The 15,550-nt window shown below is 40.4% G+C and overlaps 1 protein-coding gene and 1 pseudogene across 1 annotated transcript; one reads left to right on the top strand and one right to left on the bottom strand.

The window, feature by feature from the left end:
* The first annotated feature begins 3,770 nt into the window (after positions 1-3,770).
* Positions 3,771-6,241, top strand: LOC124284524 (annotated as a pseudogene).
* Positions 6,242-10,269: 4,028 nt separating this feature from the next.
* Positions 10,270-13,053, bottom strand: LOC124284521 (tubulin beta chain-like). The gene is made up of 4 exons (XM_046720606.1): positions 12,997-13,053; positions 12,354-12,462; positions 11,316-11,671; positions 10,270-11,088 (listed from the first exon to the last, which is right to left on the bottom strand). Exons 1-4 carry the CDS (start codon positions 13,051-13,053, stop codon positions 10,270-10,272), a joined length of 1,341 nt encoding a protein of 446 aa, XP_046576562.1.
* Positions 13,054-15,550: the final 2,497 nt, after the last annotated feature.

Genomic DNA, 15,550 nt, shown 5'->3' with positions numbered 1-15,550 from the left:
GTGAATGGAATATACGCGCACAACTGCATTTTCATTTAGTTTTACTTTATATGTTATCTACTGGGTTTATTCAAAAAAATAAATGCAGTGTTTTAACGAGAATTGATGTCACGTAGAACCGCAAGGCCGATTGTTGTCCACCTACACAAATGTGCTGAAAAACAAGTACCATTTGTAACAAAGTCTTCTTCTTCCTGACCTGAGATATATGTGACAGTTTGTAGATTTGGAATTATTTTTTTCTCACTGTAAGTATAAATCTTAGTACTATTCGAGATTCGAAACCTTACACTCAGAAATATTACGTAATCTCTTGGCAGGACTCTACTTCAGAACGGTTCCAGCATTTGTACTTAAATGAGAAAAGGTAATCCCAAATATCACATTTGTTACATCTGCTCACTTTCTGAGAGGTATTGTGCACTGATACTGCGATATAACCGATTTAGGATTAGGTACATGTATTGAAGTATGAATAATTCGAATGTTCCCTAACATTATCGAGTCAAATCCTGCCTTTATAGACACTAATAATAACATTAATGAGTAATGCCATATAATGTGTACATTTAGCTGGTGCCCCCGAAAGCGCTCTATAGATACAACAGCTATCATGATCGTGATTAAATAAATATAGTTTAAACAGCAAGATCCACCATGATGTAACACAATAACAAAGCTGCGGTTTCAATATAACATAAAACATGTTCAATATAACATAGAACGTCAATGCCAGAGAATAACCAGTCTCGATTGTCGTTCGCAAGAGAGTTCTTTTGAGCAAATCATTCAGACTCTCTAATGTCTGTAACATAGTCAACAATGTTTTAAATATTGTTGTCCCGAAACATTACAAATTCTTTCTATTGTAACCTGACATACCATGTAGGGAGGGGCTTTAAAAGAATTTATCACGAATCGTAATTTGTAATCGGCATTGTCATGTGTTATGAGCAAAGGTAAATAATCTGGGAAATGGGCGAAATTTCTTAATAACGCTCTAATTTAGTCAAATTAAGTCAAATTTATTTAATTTTTTTGTCATGATACACATAAACATACTTTCATTCATTTACGGCCTCCAAACCATGAAAGAAAGCATGTATTTGGAGCAAAAGTAATTATTCTGCCAAAAGCGAGGTAGTTTAAATTTTCATTTGTTCATTCTAAGACAATTTTCGCCTTGGATAGCTGCCATCTGGGACCGTTGCCATCCAGTTATGTTTACTATGATAGTGAGGACAGTTCGGGTGGCAATTGGCCAGGTTGCAAGTGTCCATATATTAATGATAACTATAGGTTCAATTTAGTCAAATCCTTTCTGGACATTTAGGTTTCCAGAATTAAATTGTGACGTGTTTTATGTACACACGTAACATATCAAAGAATGTACAATCTACAAACTGTCTACATGTTTTAATGCATCAAAATTGCTTCTTAATAGAAATCTGTTGGGCAAGACCTCCATACACACGTGCACATACCCGTTTGAGTGAGTGAGTAATGCACATTCCCGTTTGAGTGAGTGAGTGAGTGTGGTTTTAGCAATATTTCAGCAATATCACTGCGGGGGACACCAGAAATGGGCTTCACGCATTGTACCCATGTGGGGAATCGAACCCGGGCCTTCGGCGTGACGAGCGAACGCTTCAAAGGAACGCTGATCCAGAGTAATTCCCTGGGACTGGTTGCTGCTTTTATTATTGTTTTTCCCCTGAATGATTTCCATCTTCTTTATTATGATAACAAAAGAAACCATTTTGAAGTTAACTTTATCTTTCTGTACGTATATATATTTTGTCTTATTACCCTAATTAATTTAATATTTCAGAATTTCATAAAAATGACACGATCTGTTGTAAATGAAGTTATAACATGACTGTAATATCTAGACACTTTACAGATTGCCTTCGTGAATCATATTTCCACCATGTGCCACCATAAGTGCCACCATGTGTATGTTGTCTGTCTCATCGAACTTTATGGCGAACAAAATGAAGTGGAATGATTCTGTTGGAAGTTACAAGAAATGATTAAAAAAAATTACAAATAGCAAAATTAAAACCGACTTAACTTAGAGCAAACACATCTGGCCATTAACTTGTTCTAGGATTGTATCCATCAATATCCGCATAAAGGAACAATATGCCATTCATCTGCAGCTGACAAAATTAAAGAAACCTGTTCCATGTGAACAGTCTAATATGCAAAAATATATAAATCGTTACAGCTCGTGACGAACAGAAACGTTTTTTTTATGCATACACAGTATCGTTATTGCAATCGATGCGACGTTTCTGTGTACATGAACATCTACACCGAAACGTCTTACGAATTTTTATGGGCAGATACGGTGTAGCATCGATTGCAATAAAGAATCTGTCTATCCATAACAAAATCGTTTATCATACCAGCTTCCAAATGCCACTCAAAAAAGTAATAACTAGTGACAGTTTCTCAATTGATCACATGACTGTTTCAGGTTTTTCATATTGGTGTATGGTCTCATTGGTCACCCAAGATAGCACACCTGACAACTATTTGCCTGATGTCCACAATTCTTTTGAAAGTAATTTAGTTAGACAACAATGAGCAATCAATTAACGCATTCCGGGTAATCCTTTGAAGGAAGAACGTTGTTTTTTCACAGGCACTTTACGACAAAGTGTTTTCAGTATACGTTAGTAAATTTACATGGATAAACACTACCTTTTGACAAATCCACTGCAAGATAAGAGTAATTAAACAATCAGCGTGTTATGGGTTATTCCTTTGATCAACCCTTTTTTTTGTAACTCAGCTGATGATTTCTCTTGCTGCACTTCCATGCGGATATTACATAACATGCAATATACTGGTCACATCAGACTTTAATTCATAATGTTGAGTATTTACTCCAGACACGAGAAATGGTAAATGGGAACCTTTGTCGGGTGATCTGAGTTGAGTTACCACTAATTATACCTGCTATAATTCATTAACTGATCGTCAAGTGAATGATGACAAATAACATGTGTAGGTTTATACCACCAAACATGGGTTAAAGCAAGTAGTTATCGCTGTATTGCATGCAATTTGAATTACCTACAAAAAATAGGGGTCGTCGCTGTTTAGAGGATACGAACGGAACTTCGTTGCTGCGTAAGAAATACGTGTAAGCATTTACTGTGCACTGAAGTTAAAAGCTGTATCTACCTATTTACCTCAGAAAATCTTCACATTTATCTAGCAATAGCAAAGTGAGGTTGATGTAGTTTACAGATTCAAATAAATCACATTTGTGCGTTTTTAATATCATAGGTCAATAGACATTACAGTGTTACATGCCATGATTAACATCGAGGTAAGAAAAAAAAGTAGAATCAGTCATCATACCATCCACGTATCTGAAAACATTAATCGCTCTGGATTAGTGTCCCTTTAACCACCACCGTTCCTACTCGATAGAGAGCTGTAGGAATATTAAACATGACCTGACAAAAACATATGCATAGATCTTGAGAGAAACCAGCGTCACAATAACTTATTGTAATAGCATTAATTGATTGAGGCTAATGCGGTCTCTATGGGGCTTAACCAATGACGATATCAAGTATGTTGGTAGTTACATACCGGACAACCGCCAGCCAATCAGCAACAAGCTTGCAGCACGAGATCATATATAGAGAACCTCCGTCTTGTTTTGGTCAGTAACACCTCAAGTGCCCAGCTTGTATCATTCAGTTCAAAGGACATACCCTCTCCTCTCCTTCCTCCCTCCAACCTTCAACATGCGTGAGATCGTCCACATGCAAACTGGCCAGTGCGGCAACCAGATCGGAGCTAAGGTAAACTAATATTCTGTAAAAATGTCAATATGAAAATATATTTGAAGTGCGTCATGAAAATATAATAGATTTATTGATATGAAAATAGCACGAAAAATAGGGAAAACAAATGAATACAGAAAAAGAAAACAACAAAAATATTACGTTGTCAGTTTCGGCATAAGCTAAAATAAATATCCAATAATTGGACAAACTCGATATTACATAAATATACTGATGGTCATTGCCACAACAATGACGGTGAAAAAACAAACAAGATAGGAACCCGTTAAAGCAAGCCATGGTGTTAACATTTTAAGACACGAATAAACACACTGAGCTTCCTCATATGGATTTATTTGCCACAGCAAAGTTACGTTCAATAACTTACTTAAAGCGTGTATAACATAAACGGCATTCTTTAATTTCAGTTCTGGGAGGTGATCTCTGATGAGCACGGCATTGACCCCACCGGCACCTACCACGGTGACTCCGACCTCCAACTGGAGAGAATCAACGTCTACTACAACGAGGCTACAGGTGTGTATGATGTTTAGATAGAGAAGACATGAGGATATATAAAGAGTGTCTTGGCATCCGATGTTTGTCGTCAAAATGACAGCTACCACTTCAGTACTGAATTGTCTAATTGTCTAATTATTGTCTGAATTACCGTCGTTCTGTTGAAATAGCGAATGAGGGTTTTCTCAAGTCAAATACAAGAAACAATCCCTTTGAATTTCTTATTCGTTGTTATTTTTCTGAAACAGAAAGACAGTGTACATAGCTACATACCTTAAAATCCAGAAGAAAATCCTGAAGATCCAGAGAGATCATTGCCATCTTTGTAATATTTTACACACATATTGCAAACATTAAAACCTCTGTTGCATTTCCCGGATGGAAAATATGTTCCATGTACTATGCTGATCATGAATGACAGGCAACGAGTGGGCATCACACGCTGTTATACACATGTATTTATTATTTGCACAAAGGTTATTTAAGACACAACAAATCTAAGCATGTTAAGTTGTTATTCGTAATTATGATAACACATCAAACTTATCATACTTATATAATTTTCCAGGAGGAAAATATGTTCCCCGTGCTGTTCTCGTGGATCTGGAACCCGGAACCATGGATTCTGTCCGATCTGGTCCCTTCGGCCAAATCTTCCGTCCAGACAACTTTGTCTTCGGTCAGAGTGGTGCTGGCAACAACTGGGCCAAGGGGCACTACACAGAGGGCGCCGAGCTGGTAGACTCCGTATTGGATGTTGTCCGGAAGGAGGCGGAGAGCTGTGACTGTCTGCAAGGCTTCCAGCTGACCCACTCCCTTGGAGGTGGCACCGGGTCTGGCATGGGCACCCTCCTCATCAGCAAGATCAGGGAGGAGTACCCCGACAGGATCATGAACACCTTCTCCGTTGTACCATCACCAAAGGTATGATGATAGAACATATGTCTATGAATTTTCCAAAATGTACTGTTTTGGTGAAGATTTTAGACCCAAGGTTAACACATTTACCAAAAGGTAACGTTAATTTGTACAATTCACAATTCATATATGCCACTGCCAGTGAGTCTTAATAATGTGATGTCTTCGTTTTAACAGGTGTCGGATACAGTTGTTGAGCCCTACAACGCCACCTTGTCTGTACATCAACTCGTGGAAAACACTGACGAGTCCTACTGTATTGACAACGAGGCCCTCTACGACATCTGCTTCAGGACACTGAAGCTGACCACACCCACCTACGGTGACCTCAACCATCTGGTTTCCGCCACCATGTCCGGAGTAACAACATGTCTTCGATTCCCTGGACAGTTGAACGCCGATCTCCGAAAACTGGCTGTCAACATGGTGCCCTTCCCTCGTCTCCACTTCTTCATGCCTGGATTCGCTCCACTCACATCCAGAGGAAGCCAACAGTACCGTGCCCTGACTGTGCCCGAACTCACCCAACAAATGTTCGATGCCAAGAACATGATGGCTGCCTGTGATCCTCGTCACGGCCGCTACCTGACCGTGGCTGCCATGTTCCGAGGTCGCATGTCCATGAAGGAGGTTGACGAACAGATGCTCAACGTCCAAAACAAAACAGTAGTTACTTTGTGGAATGGATCCCCAACAACGTTAAAACCGCCGTCTGTGACATTCCACCACGTGGTCTCAAGATGTCGTCTACCTTCATTGGTAACACCACAGCCATCCAGGAGATCTTCAAACGTATCTCGGAGCAGTTCACAGCCATGTTCCGTCGCAAGGCCTTCCTTCACTGGTACACTGGCGAGGGTATGGATGAGATGGAGTTCACTGAGGCCGAGTCCAACATGAACGACTTGGTGTCGGAGTACCAGCAGTACCAGGACGCCACCGCCGAAGAAGAGGGGGAGTTTGACGAGGAAGAAGGAGAAGGTGAAGAAGCTTAAATACATTTTCCTTTTCTATGTACACTCAGAAATAAATCTGAACCGATCAAAAATGCTTTTGTGTTTCACAATGTTATGCCAAATACGTATTGTTGCCTGGTATTTAATAGGATCATGATGTTTGATATATAACAATAAGAAACATATTTTCGATGTACACACATGACTGAGTGATTTAGGCTAAACGAAATTATAAGAACAAAAAGCAACGCAACCAGATCGTGTAATGGTTTTCCTTGAGGTAAATCGTTTACTTGATTTTCAAAAAAATATTCAGAACGTGTATTTAAATATTGGGAAAGAGTTCCTTCCGTTCCACCAACTCTAAACCTGACCCTAAACCTAACTTCAATTTTGGACTTTTAGGCATTTTTGTGAAATATTAATTTATAAATATTATTTGGGATGGGGGAACGGGAGGTATTCTTACCAAAGTTTGTTTAAATGTTTAGAAGTATTTGGCCAAAAGTACATGCAGACTATGAAATTGATAACACTTTAATGGTATTGCATTGGTTGTGATTGTAGCCAGATGTCAGAAACGCTTGTATCAATAATGGATCATGGTTTATGCAAACCCTTATGTTAACTGAGTCACAAAGGGGCATGTGAAGCTCAGTTCTAGCTGAGTCTGACCAGACAATCCAGTGATCAACTGTATGGGCATAGAGCTACACAATTTAGATGCAATGCCATGTGTCAAACCAAATCAGCGTGCCTGCCCACCCAATACTGTCAGTCGCCTCTTACGACAAGCGTTGGTTGCTAAAGACCAGTTCTAACCCGGATCTTCAAGGGTGTTTGTCATGTAAAGACGAAGGGACAGAGAGTTGTCCTGAAATGTCACAAGGATCAAAGAAGCTGCTATACATAAAACATTATTCACCTGACGAAAGGCCAAAGTGAGTGAGTGAGTTTAGTTGTACGCTGCAGTCAGCAATATTCCAGCTATATGGCGGCGAAAGGGCAAAGAGAAGCCACCCTTAACCATTTTTGAGAAAGACTAAGCTGTTATCCAGAAAACGAGTCATGTCCTCGTGCATTAAATGTATGAGTGTGCTAAATATCATAAGTTTCGCCGAACTATTTTCAAAAAAGATTCTTACGGATTAAGAAGCATTGCTCTGTAGATGTCGTGGAAAGATGTATGACAAGGAAGTAAAGACTGATTCAGTGATACTGAGTATTGAGTATTTGTCTCAGGTAAACTGAAATTCGAATTAAAAGTTGATATGACCTTATACTAGTCCTCAGTACAATCCCAATAAAACGAAAGTAAAAGCAGGAAATGGCAATTTTATAAAACATAAACTCAACGAAGTCGACGTACGTCTTTGAACCGTACACACAGTTAAAATACTAATTATGGACTTATTACCATTCCACGTGCTCAAACTCTTGATCATTGGAACTTCAGGTCGATGTAGATTCTGAAAGCCTCTGTTTACTTAATGGAAATTATGTCCTTGCAGTAAAATAACGAACCATTAAAGATAAAAAAAACTCAAACTTTTAGTCGTCCAGCCGTCGCCGTAATAAGCCCGCGTTATCACCGGTTGCCAATAAGCGTCAGCCACTCAACAAACTGGGTTTCGGACGAGCAAGGGAACTGAAAACCAGTGGAATCCCGTTGAATGAGCATAGTCTGATAATGCTTCTTAAAACCTGTCACTTCGCAAATTCATATATGTGCGTAAATGTACATGTACAACTATGTATGTCAGTTTACAGCAATCACGTGTAGGTATTATTTTGCTTCAGTGAAATTCAAGCATAATACTAAAACCAGCGACACACTATGACAAATACCACTCCCTTCCTGCCATAGGTGTTCTCTGCCCTACACCTCTGTATATGTCTGTTTATAAATTTGCATTTCGCGAAGAAACAACCGATTCCATATTTCGGCGCTTCCAAATTTGGAGTTTTGGTTCCCTTTTAAACTCTAATTCTTGTCCAACAGTGTTATTGTTATCTGTACAAAATCATAGCTGAACACGAATACGTGGGATCTGGTGAGCTATCGAGTTAGAAGAAAAAATATGGAAAGCTGAATTGTCATACGAGACGTCATTCTCTTCCCACAGAGGCTACTTGTCATAACTTCCTACGAACCTCTGTTCTAATACGGCCATATTTCCCGGTTCTCGTAAAATCCCCTAGCGGCTAAAGATCGCAACACGAATGATCTCCCTTCTTTCTATCCAATCAGAACACGTGTTACATCGACTTAGATTCAACTTGACTAACACAAGCAAATGTGGGGCCACAAATATCCCTCTTCTGCCGTGGACTTGTGTTGATGTTACACACAAGACGTTTAATGGCTAGCGTGTCCGTTGTCAACGAGGGCGATGGAGACGCCATTGATCCGCCATAACAAGATTGAGTTCTGTCTAGAAGAAACGTTTGCGCATCGCGCAGGGGAAGAGGTTCAGTTTTCTCGAAACATACGGAAATTACCGAGGCCTTCCGAATGATCACTTTTGAAACAACGTCGCTCATTGCACAACTAAATCTGATTGCAACCAGTCACGAATCCTAAACACTCGCACCATGAAAGGGCCGTATTAGAACAGAGGTTCGTAGGAAGATATGACAAGTAACCTATGTGGGAAGAGAATGACGAGACGTGAGTGAATATGATTTTACGCCGCTTTTAGCAATATTCCAGCAATATCACGGCGGGGGACAACCGAAATGGGCTTCTCACATTGTACCCACGTGGGGAATCAAAACCGGGTCTTCGGTGTGCATGACAACCGAAAGCTTTAACCACTAGGCTATCCCATCGCCCAGTACATCTATAAACAAACGACCACATCCACATGCTCAGCATCCAAAATATTGTGATGCAAGTGGCAGTTGGAATCGGGTGGCCCAGTCAATTGGCAAAAGCAATTCCACTTATAACATCAGCGTGTGTACATGAATATGGTAAACAATGGATACTTTGCAAACTTGAATTGGAATACATCTATTTAGTTATTTCAAAATACATGGCGACTGTGACGTTGGCTGAATCAGTTGTTATTACACCCTTGAGGATCCCAGGCAAAGACACAGATGATTGACTGATTGATTGATTGATTTAAATTTTATTGCATGCCATTTCTAATATCTAATGTGACGAAAATGTGACCCAAACCTGAGTTCTCTTGTCCCTTTCATTGTTATATGGGATTGTCGAGATACATATGTAACGTTTTGTCGAAACTAAATTAGAATTAGAATCAATAATTTCATTAAATGAAACCTAGAGCATAACGAACGGAGCCTTGATGTCTCACAGTTAGGACCTTTGAAAAACTGGAACACCAATACATGCCTTCGTTCACACAGGATAGCCTGATATTATTCGTTGAGTAATTAAAGGCTTCAAGAGAAGAATGTTCGACCGCATTAAAAAACTTATTCTAGAGTATATATTTTAGGGTAACACGTTTATGTGAGCACAATATATTTACTTCTGTAGTTAGTGGGAAACATTACGACAAAAGCATAGCACACAATCTTGATCTTCACGGGTCTATTTTTTTTAATGTCTTGTTTTTTTGAAGGCCATAAAGATATATTTAATTTGTACGTGTGAAGATGTAATGTTCCCACATGCCGTTTATAAATGAAACTTGAAATATTTCTAACCATACATATTCGTATTGTTGTTAGTTTTGATTTTGTTTTTTTGTAGTACAGCTGTTCGACTTTTTTTTCTCTCTCACTTATAAATATGGGGCGGTGCCATAGCCAAGTGGGTAAAGCGTTTGCTTGTTACGCCGAAGACCCGGGTTCGATTCCCGATATGGGTGCAATGTGAAGCCCATTTCTGGTGTCCCCCTCCGTGATATTGCTGGATAAGCTAAAAGCGGCGTGGAACCAACCTCACTCTCTCTCCCCCTTATACATTCGCCGTGAAAAGCTTTTATGTTTCATTTCTGATGAATAATGTGTGTTTAAAAGAAAACAAAATAAATATCTCGATTCGGTTCAGATGTATTTCAGAGTATACAAATATATATAAAACAGATCTAGGCTTCATCAGCTTCTCCTTCTTCCTCGTCAAACTCTCCCTCTTCCTCGGCGGTGGCGTCCTGGTACTGCTGGTACTCCGACACCAAGTCGTTCATGTTGGACTCGGCCTCAGTGAACTCCATCTCATCCATACCCTCGCCAGTGTACCAGTGAAGGAAGGCCTTGCGACGGAACATGGCTGTGAACTGCTCCGAGATACGTTTGAAGATCTCCTGGATGGCTGTGGTGTTACCGATGAAGGTGCCTGACATCTTGAGACCACGTGGTGGGATGTCACAGACGGCGGTTTTAACGTTGTTGGGGATCCATTCCACAAAGTAGCTACTGTTTTTGTTTTGGACGTTGAGCATCTGTTCGTCAACCTCCTTCATGGACATGCGACCTCTGAACATGGCAGCCACGGTCAGGTAGCGGCCATGACGAGGATCACAGGCAGCCATCATGTTCTTGGCATCGAACATTTGTTGGGTGAGTTCGGGCACAGTCAGGGCACGGTACTGTTGGCTTCCTCTGGATGTGAGTGGAGCGAATCCAGGCATGAAGAAGTGGAGACGAGGGAAGGGCACCATGTTGACAGCCAGTTTTCGGAGATCGGCGTTCAACTGTCCAGGGAATCGAAGACATGTTGTCACTCCGGACATGGTGGCGGACACCAGATGGTTGAGGTCACCGTAGGTGGGTGTGGTCAGCTTCAGTGTCCTGAAGCAGATGTCGTAGAGGGCCTCGTTGTCAATACAGTAGGACTCGTCAGTGTTTTCCACGAGTTGATGTACAGACAAGGTGGCGTTGTAGGGCTCAACAACTGTATCCGACACCTGGTAAAACGATGACATCACATTATTAAGACTCACTGGCAATGAAATGGATGAAATTTGAACTGTACAAATTAACGTTGCTTTTTGGTAATTGTAATAATACAACAAGAAACACAAATTGTAATAATCAATTTAAATGGCGTTACTGAAATAAAAGCTGGCGAAGCTGAACCGAACCAATTATGTACCTTCTGGAAGGTTCCCATAAATGTGTCCTGTCAACATACCTTTGGCGATGGCACAACGGAGAAGGTGTTCATGATCCTGTCGGGGTACTCCTCCCTGATCTTGCTGATGAGGAGGGTGCCCATGCCAGACCCGGTGCCGCCACCAAGGGAGTGGGTCAGCTGGAAGCCTTGCAGACAATCACAACTCTCCGCCTCCTTCCGGACAACATCCAACACGGAGTCTACCAGCTCGGCGCCCTCTGTGTAGTGCCCCTTGGCCCAGTTGTTGCCAGCACCACTCTGACCGAAGACAAAGTTGTCTGGACGGAAGATTTGACCGAAGGGACCAGAACGGACAGAATCCATGGTTCCGGGCTCGAGATCCACGAGAACAGCACGGGGAACATATTTTCCTCCTTGAAGGTATATACATATGATAAAATTAGATTTGTTTTAAATAACCTTTTTGTCAATGATAAACAGTTTTGTATAATGGCTTGTGATTCCCACCCGTTTCCTGCCATTCATGATGAACATAGTACGGGGAACATATTTTTCTATCCGGAAAATGCAACAGGGATTTTTATGTTTTTAATATGAGTAAAATATTACAACGATGACATTATGCTCTCCCTGGATCTTCATTTGATTTTAAGCGAATGGGTGTTTATCGTCATTCTGTTTCAGAAAAAATAAGAGAGTCCTTGGTTCCGGGCTGGAGATCCACGAGAACAGCACGGGGAACATAATTTCCTACTAGAAAATTGAGCATGGTGATGTTTCTATATGTTGTGTGTTATTTACGTAAGTTACAATAATATTGCTGTCGTTTAACCTTATTGCATTGCAAATTATATGATAAGATCTCATGTATTTCGCATAATTATACATAGAGTTTGCCAAATTTTGGAGTTGAAGTTGAAGTGAAATTGATTAAGAGCAACTAATATGTACTTTATCACGGTAATTATCTATGGTATGCGAAAAAGTGTTGTATTAATTTGATGTCTGTTTAAGAGAATTAACCAAGATTAGCATATTTATAATTTACACATTTGTTTGTTTGTGTTTGATGATATCATTGTTGCAAATGCCCACCTGTTGCCTCGTTGTAGTAGACGTTGATTCGTTCCAGTTGCAGGTCGGAGTCACCGTGGTAGGTGCCGGTGGGGTCAATGCCGTGCTCATCAGAGATCACCTCCCAGAACTAGAAGTAGGGAATAAAGTTCAGTTTTCACCCATGTTACGACAAAGGGACAAACCAAATGAAACGTAATAATTATTACCAAATAACGCATTGGACTAATAGCTTAATATCGTTTAATATCTCTCCAAGTTACATTTTTACGATGTGGTGTTTAAAAAAAATAATTTAGTCAGCAAAGCAATATGTTGATTTGTTTCGTTGAACCACAAACCAAATTTCCATACACTCATGGAAACAAATAGGGGAACACATGAAAGTACATGTATACAAGTGTTCCTTTATTCTTTTTCCGGTTTCTTCACAAGGTATGTATTGCACTGTGGGTGAAACTTTGGAAATAAATAAAGGAACACTTGTACTTTCATGTGTTCCCTTATTTGTTTCGATGAGTATATATAGCTTTTTACTTGGCGAATATCTTTAACATGAAATAACAATTTTCACATAATTTTCAACATAAATTATATTTCTACTTTACACATGCAAAGGTATGTTCTTTGTTAAGTTTGTAAAATCTCATGTACGACAATTTACCTTAGCTCCGATCTGGTTGCCACATTGGCCAGTTTGCATATGGACGATCTCTCGCATGTTGAAGGTTGGCGGAAGGACGGAGATGATAAATCCTTATTTCTGCAAGGGTCAAGCTGGACACTTGAGTTGTTACTGACCTCAACAAGACCGACACTGTTTATATATGGACTCGCATCGAGTGCTTGTTTCCGATTGGCTGGTGGTTGCCGTGCAGCTAATTACCAACACGATTAGGCTAAATCTGTCCATAATCTGAAAGTTAAGCGCATTGTGACAATATGTTTGTTTCCTCATTTGACGAAGACAGCTGTCTACATTCAGTTGTGATAATACTGGGGGCGGTGGGGTAGCCTAGTGGCTAGCGTTCGCTCGTCACGCCGTAGACCCGGTTTCAATTTCCCATATTGGTACAATGTGTGAAGCCAATTTCTGATGTCCTCCGCAATGATATTGCTGGAATATTGCTAAAAGCGGCGTAAAATTTAACCCACTCACTCATCACTTTAATAATGTTGCTTTTTATATACCCGTATGGAGACGGGTAAATGTGACCTTCAACAAAGCATACTTATCGTAAAAGGTTGGTCAGACTCGCTGACTTACAAGGTTAGTCAGACTCGCTGACTTGACTGGTGCACGTTATCGTATCCAAATTACGCAGATCGGTACCATGATTCTAATCATCGCGGTGTAGTGGTTAGATTGCATTGTCTGGATTATTTCCAGGCCTTTGTCATACAAGCTGGGATAATGATCGGTACGGCGTAAAACCAAGTCTGGGCAAAACAAGCAAAAAGTCATATGAGCGAAAAGCACGAAGAAAAAAAGTTGACTCAATTTCGCAGTGATGGAATAATAATTCCCCATATACATGTCGGTGTACTCTATACATAGCGCTCAGACATCATAATTCCTGTCACAGAATCCACGACATTCATACTCAAGTCGTTAGTTTACGATACATATAATGTAGTTTGTGTGTGTGTATTTTGCTATTTGGTGTTTGCCTGCTTTGCCTGCTTGCCTGTTATCGACGTTGCTTGCCTTGCCTTGCTTTGCTTGCTTGCTTGCTTGCTTGATTGATTGATTGAATGAATGGTTGGTTGGTTGATTAAATTGATTGATTGATTGACGCCGCACTCAATATCATTACAGCTGTATGGCGGCGGTCTGTAAATCATCGATTCTTTACCAGACAATCCAGTGATCAACAGCATGAGCATCGACATACGCAACTGAGTTACGATGACATGTGTCAAGTAAGCGAGCCTGACCACCCAATCCCTTTAGTCGCCTCCTGCGACAAGTATGGGTTACGGAAGACCAATTCTAATCCGGATCTTCAATGGTCGTTGAAACGTAATGTGACACGTTCGACGTTTTGTAAAGGGGACAACGCGACAATGTCCCTTCTGGGATTCCATATTAAAGCGTTTGCTGTCACGCTCCATTCGTCAAAATGGCGAATCCCATATTTGCACCCTACCCCACATGATTTACTATAGTTTGAAGTTTATTTCTTAATTTTATGTCTAGGTCTATCACTCAGATTGAACAGCCAGATATTTGGACACTATGAAACTTAGTTGTTTCTTTTTTTGTAAACAAAGTATCTGCACATTCAAAACATTACCCATGAAATGAGAAACGGGACTATCTTCATGTACGAAAGATTCACCATGAACACTGTACATTAAGTATTTTGAATATAAGCTGAACAAAAGAAAAGAACATTTTGGACAAAGTCACAGTTGGACAGGGACAGACCCGAGTTGTTAGTTTGCTGTTAAACGCCGCAAACAGACAACCCAGTGATCAACAGCATGATCATCGATCTACGCAAATTGGGATAGGATGACATGGATCAACCAAGCCTGACCACCCGGTCCTGTTAGTCGCCTTTTACGACAAGCGCGGGTTACTGAAGATCAATTCTAACCGGATCTTCAAGGGTCTCTGTGTCAGGGATACAGTGTGCCAGGTATAGAACATTGGGAAATGGGGATAGAGATTGGTCTGGGACATAGATAGAGCAATGTAGGAATAAAAGGAATAGAGACGGACCTAAGACAGGAATGGAGAGTACCTGGTATAGAGCGATGGGATACAGGCGGATCTGGGGCAAGGATAAAGCAGTAATATATAACATATCTTATATTTGGGATTACACTTTCTTAGTAAAGTACAGATTCTAGAACTTTTGTTGGGTTGAGTCCCATCCGGGATTCGAACCCACACCCTCAGAGTCGACAGCACGCAAAGTCAGCCGCCTGACCCGCTCAGCCACCGCGACTCCCACAAAAATATGGAAGTCGGACAATTAGTAGTCTAGGCTGCGGACTTTGTGTACCCATCTGATAAGTTAAAATTGGCTAGGCTCCCACAGACTCAACCCAACAAAAGTACAGTACTAGAATTTGTATTTTACTAAGAACGTGCAATCCCAAATATAACATATGTTACATTTTATCACTTTCTAAAAGGCATTGTGTAATCACAATAATATATAGAGGGTTGAGATGGATCTGATGCAGGAATAGAGTGAGTGAGTTTA

This window comes from Haliotis rubra, unplaced genomic scaffold (genome assembly GCF_003918875.1).
Source record: "Haliotis rubra isolate DU_JTF1 unplaced genomic scaffold, ASM391887v1 Scf338, whole genome shotgun sequence".
NCBI classification, from domain to species: Eukaryota; Metazoa; Mollusca; class Gastropoda; order Lepetellida; family Haliotidae; genus Haliotis; species Haliotis rubra.
This window is presented reverse-complemented; position numbering and strand designations above follow the sequence as displayed.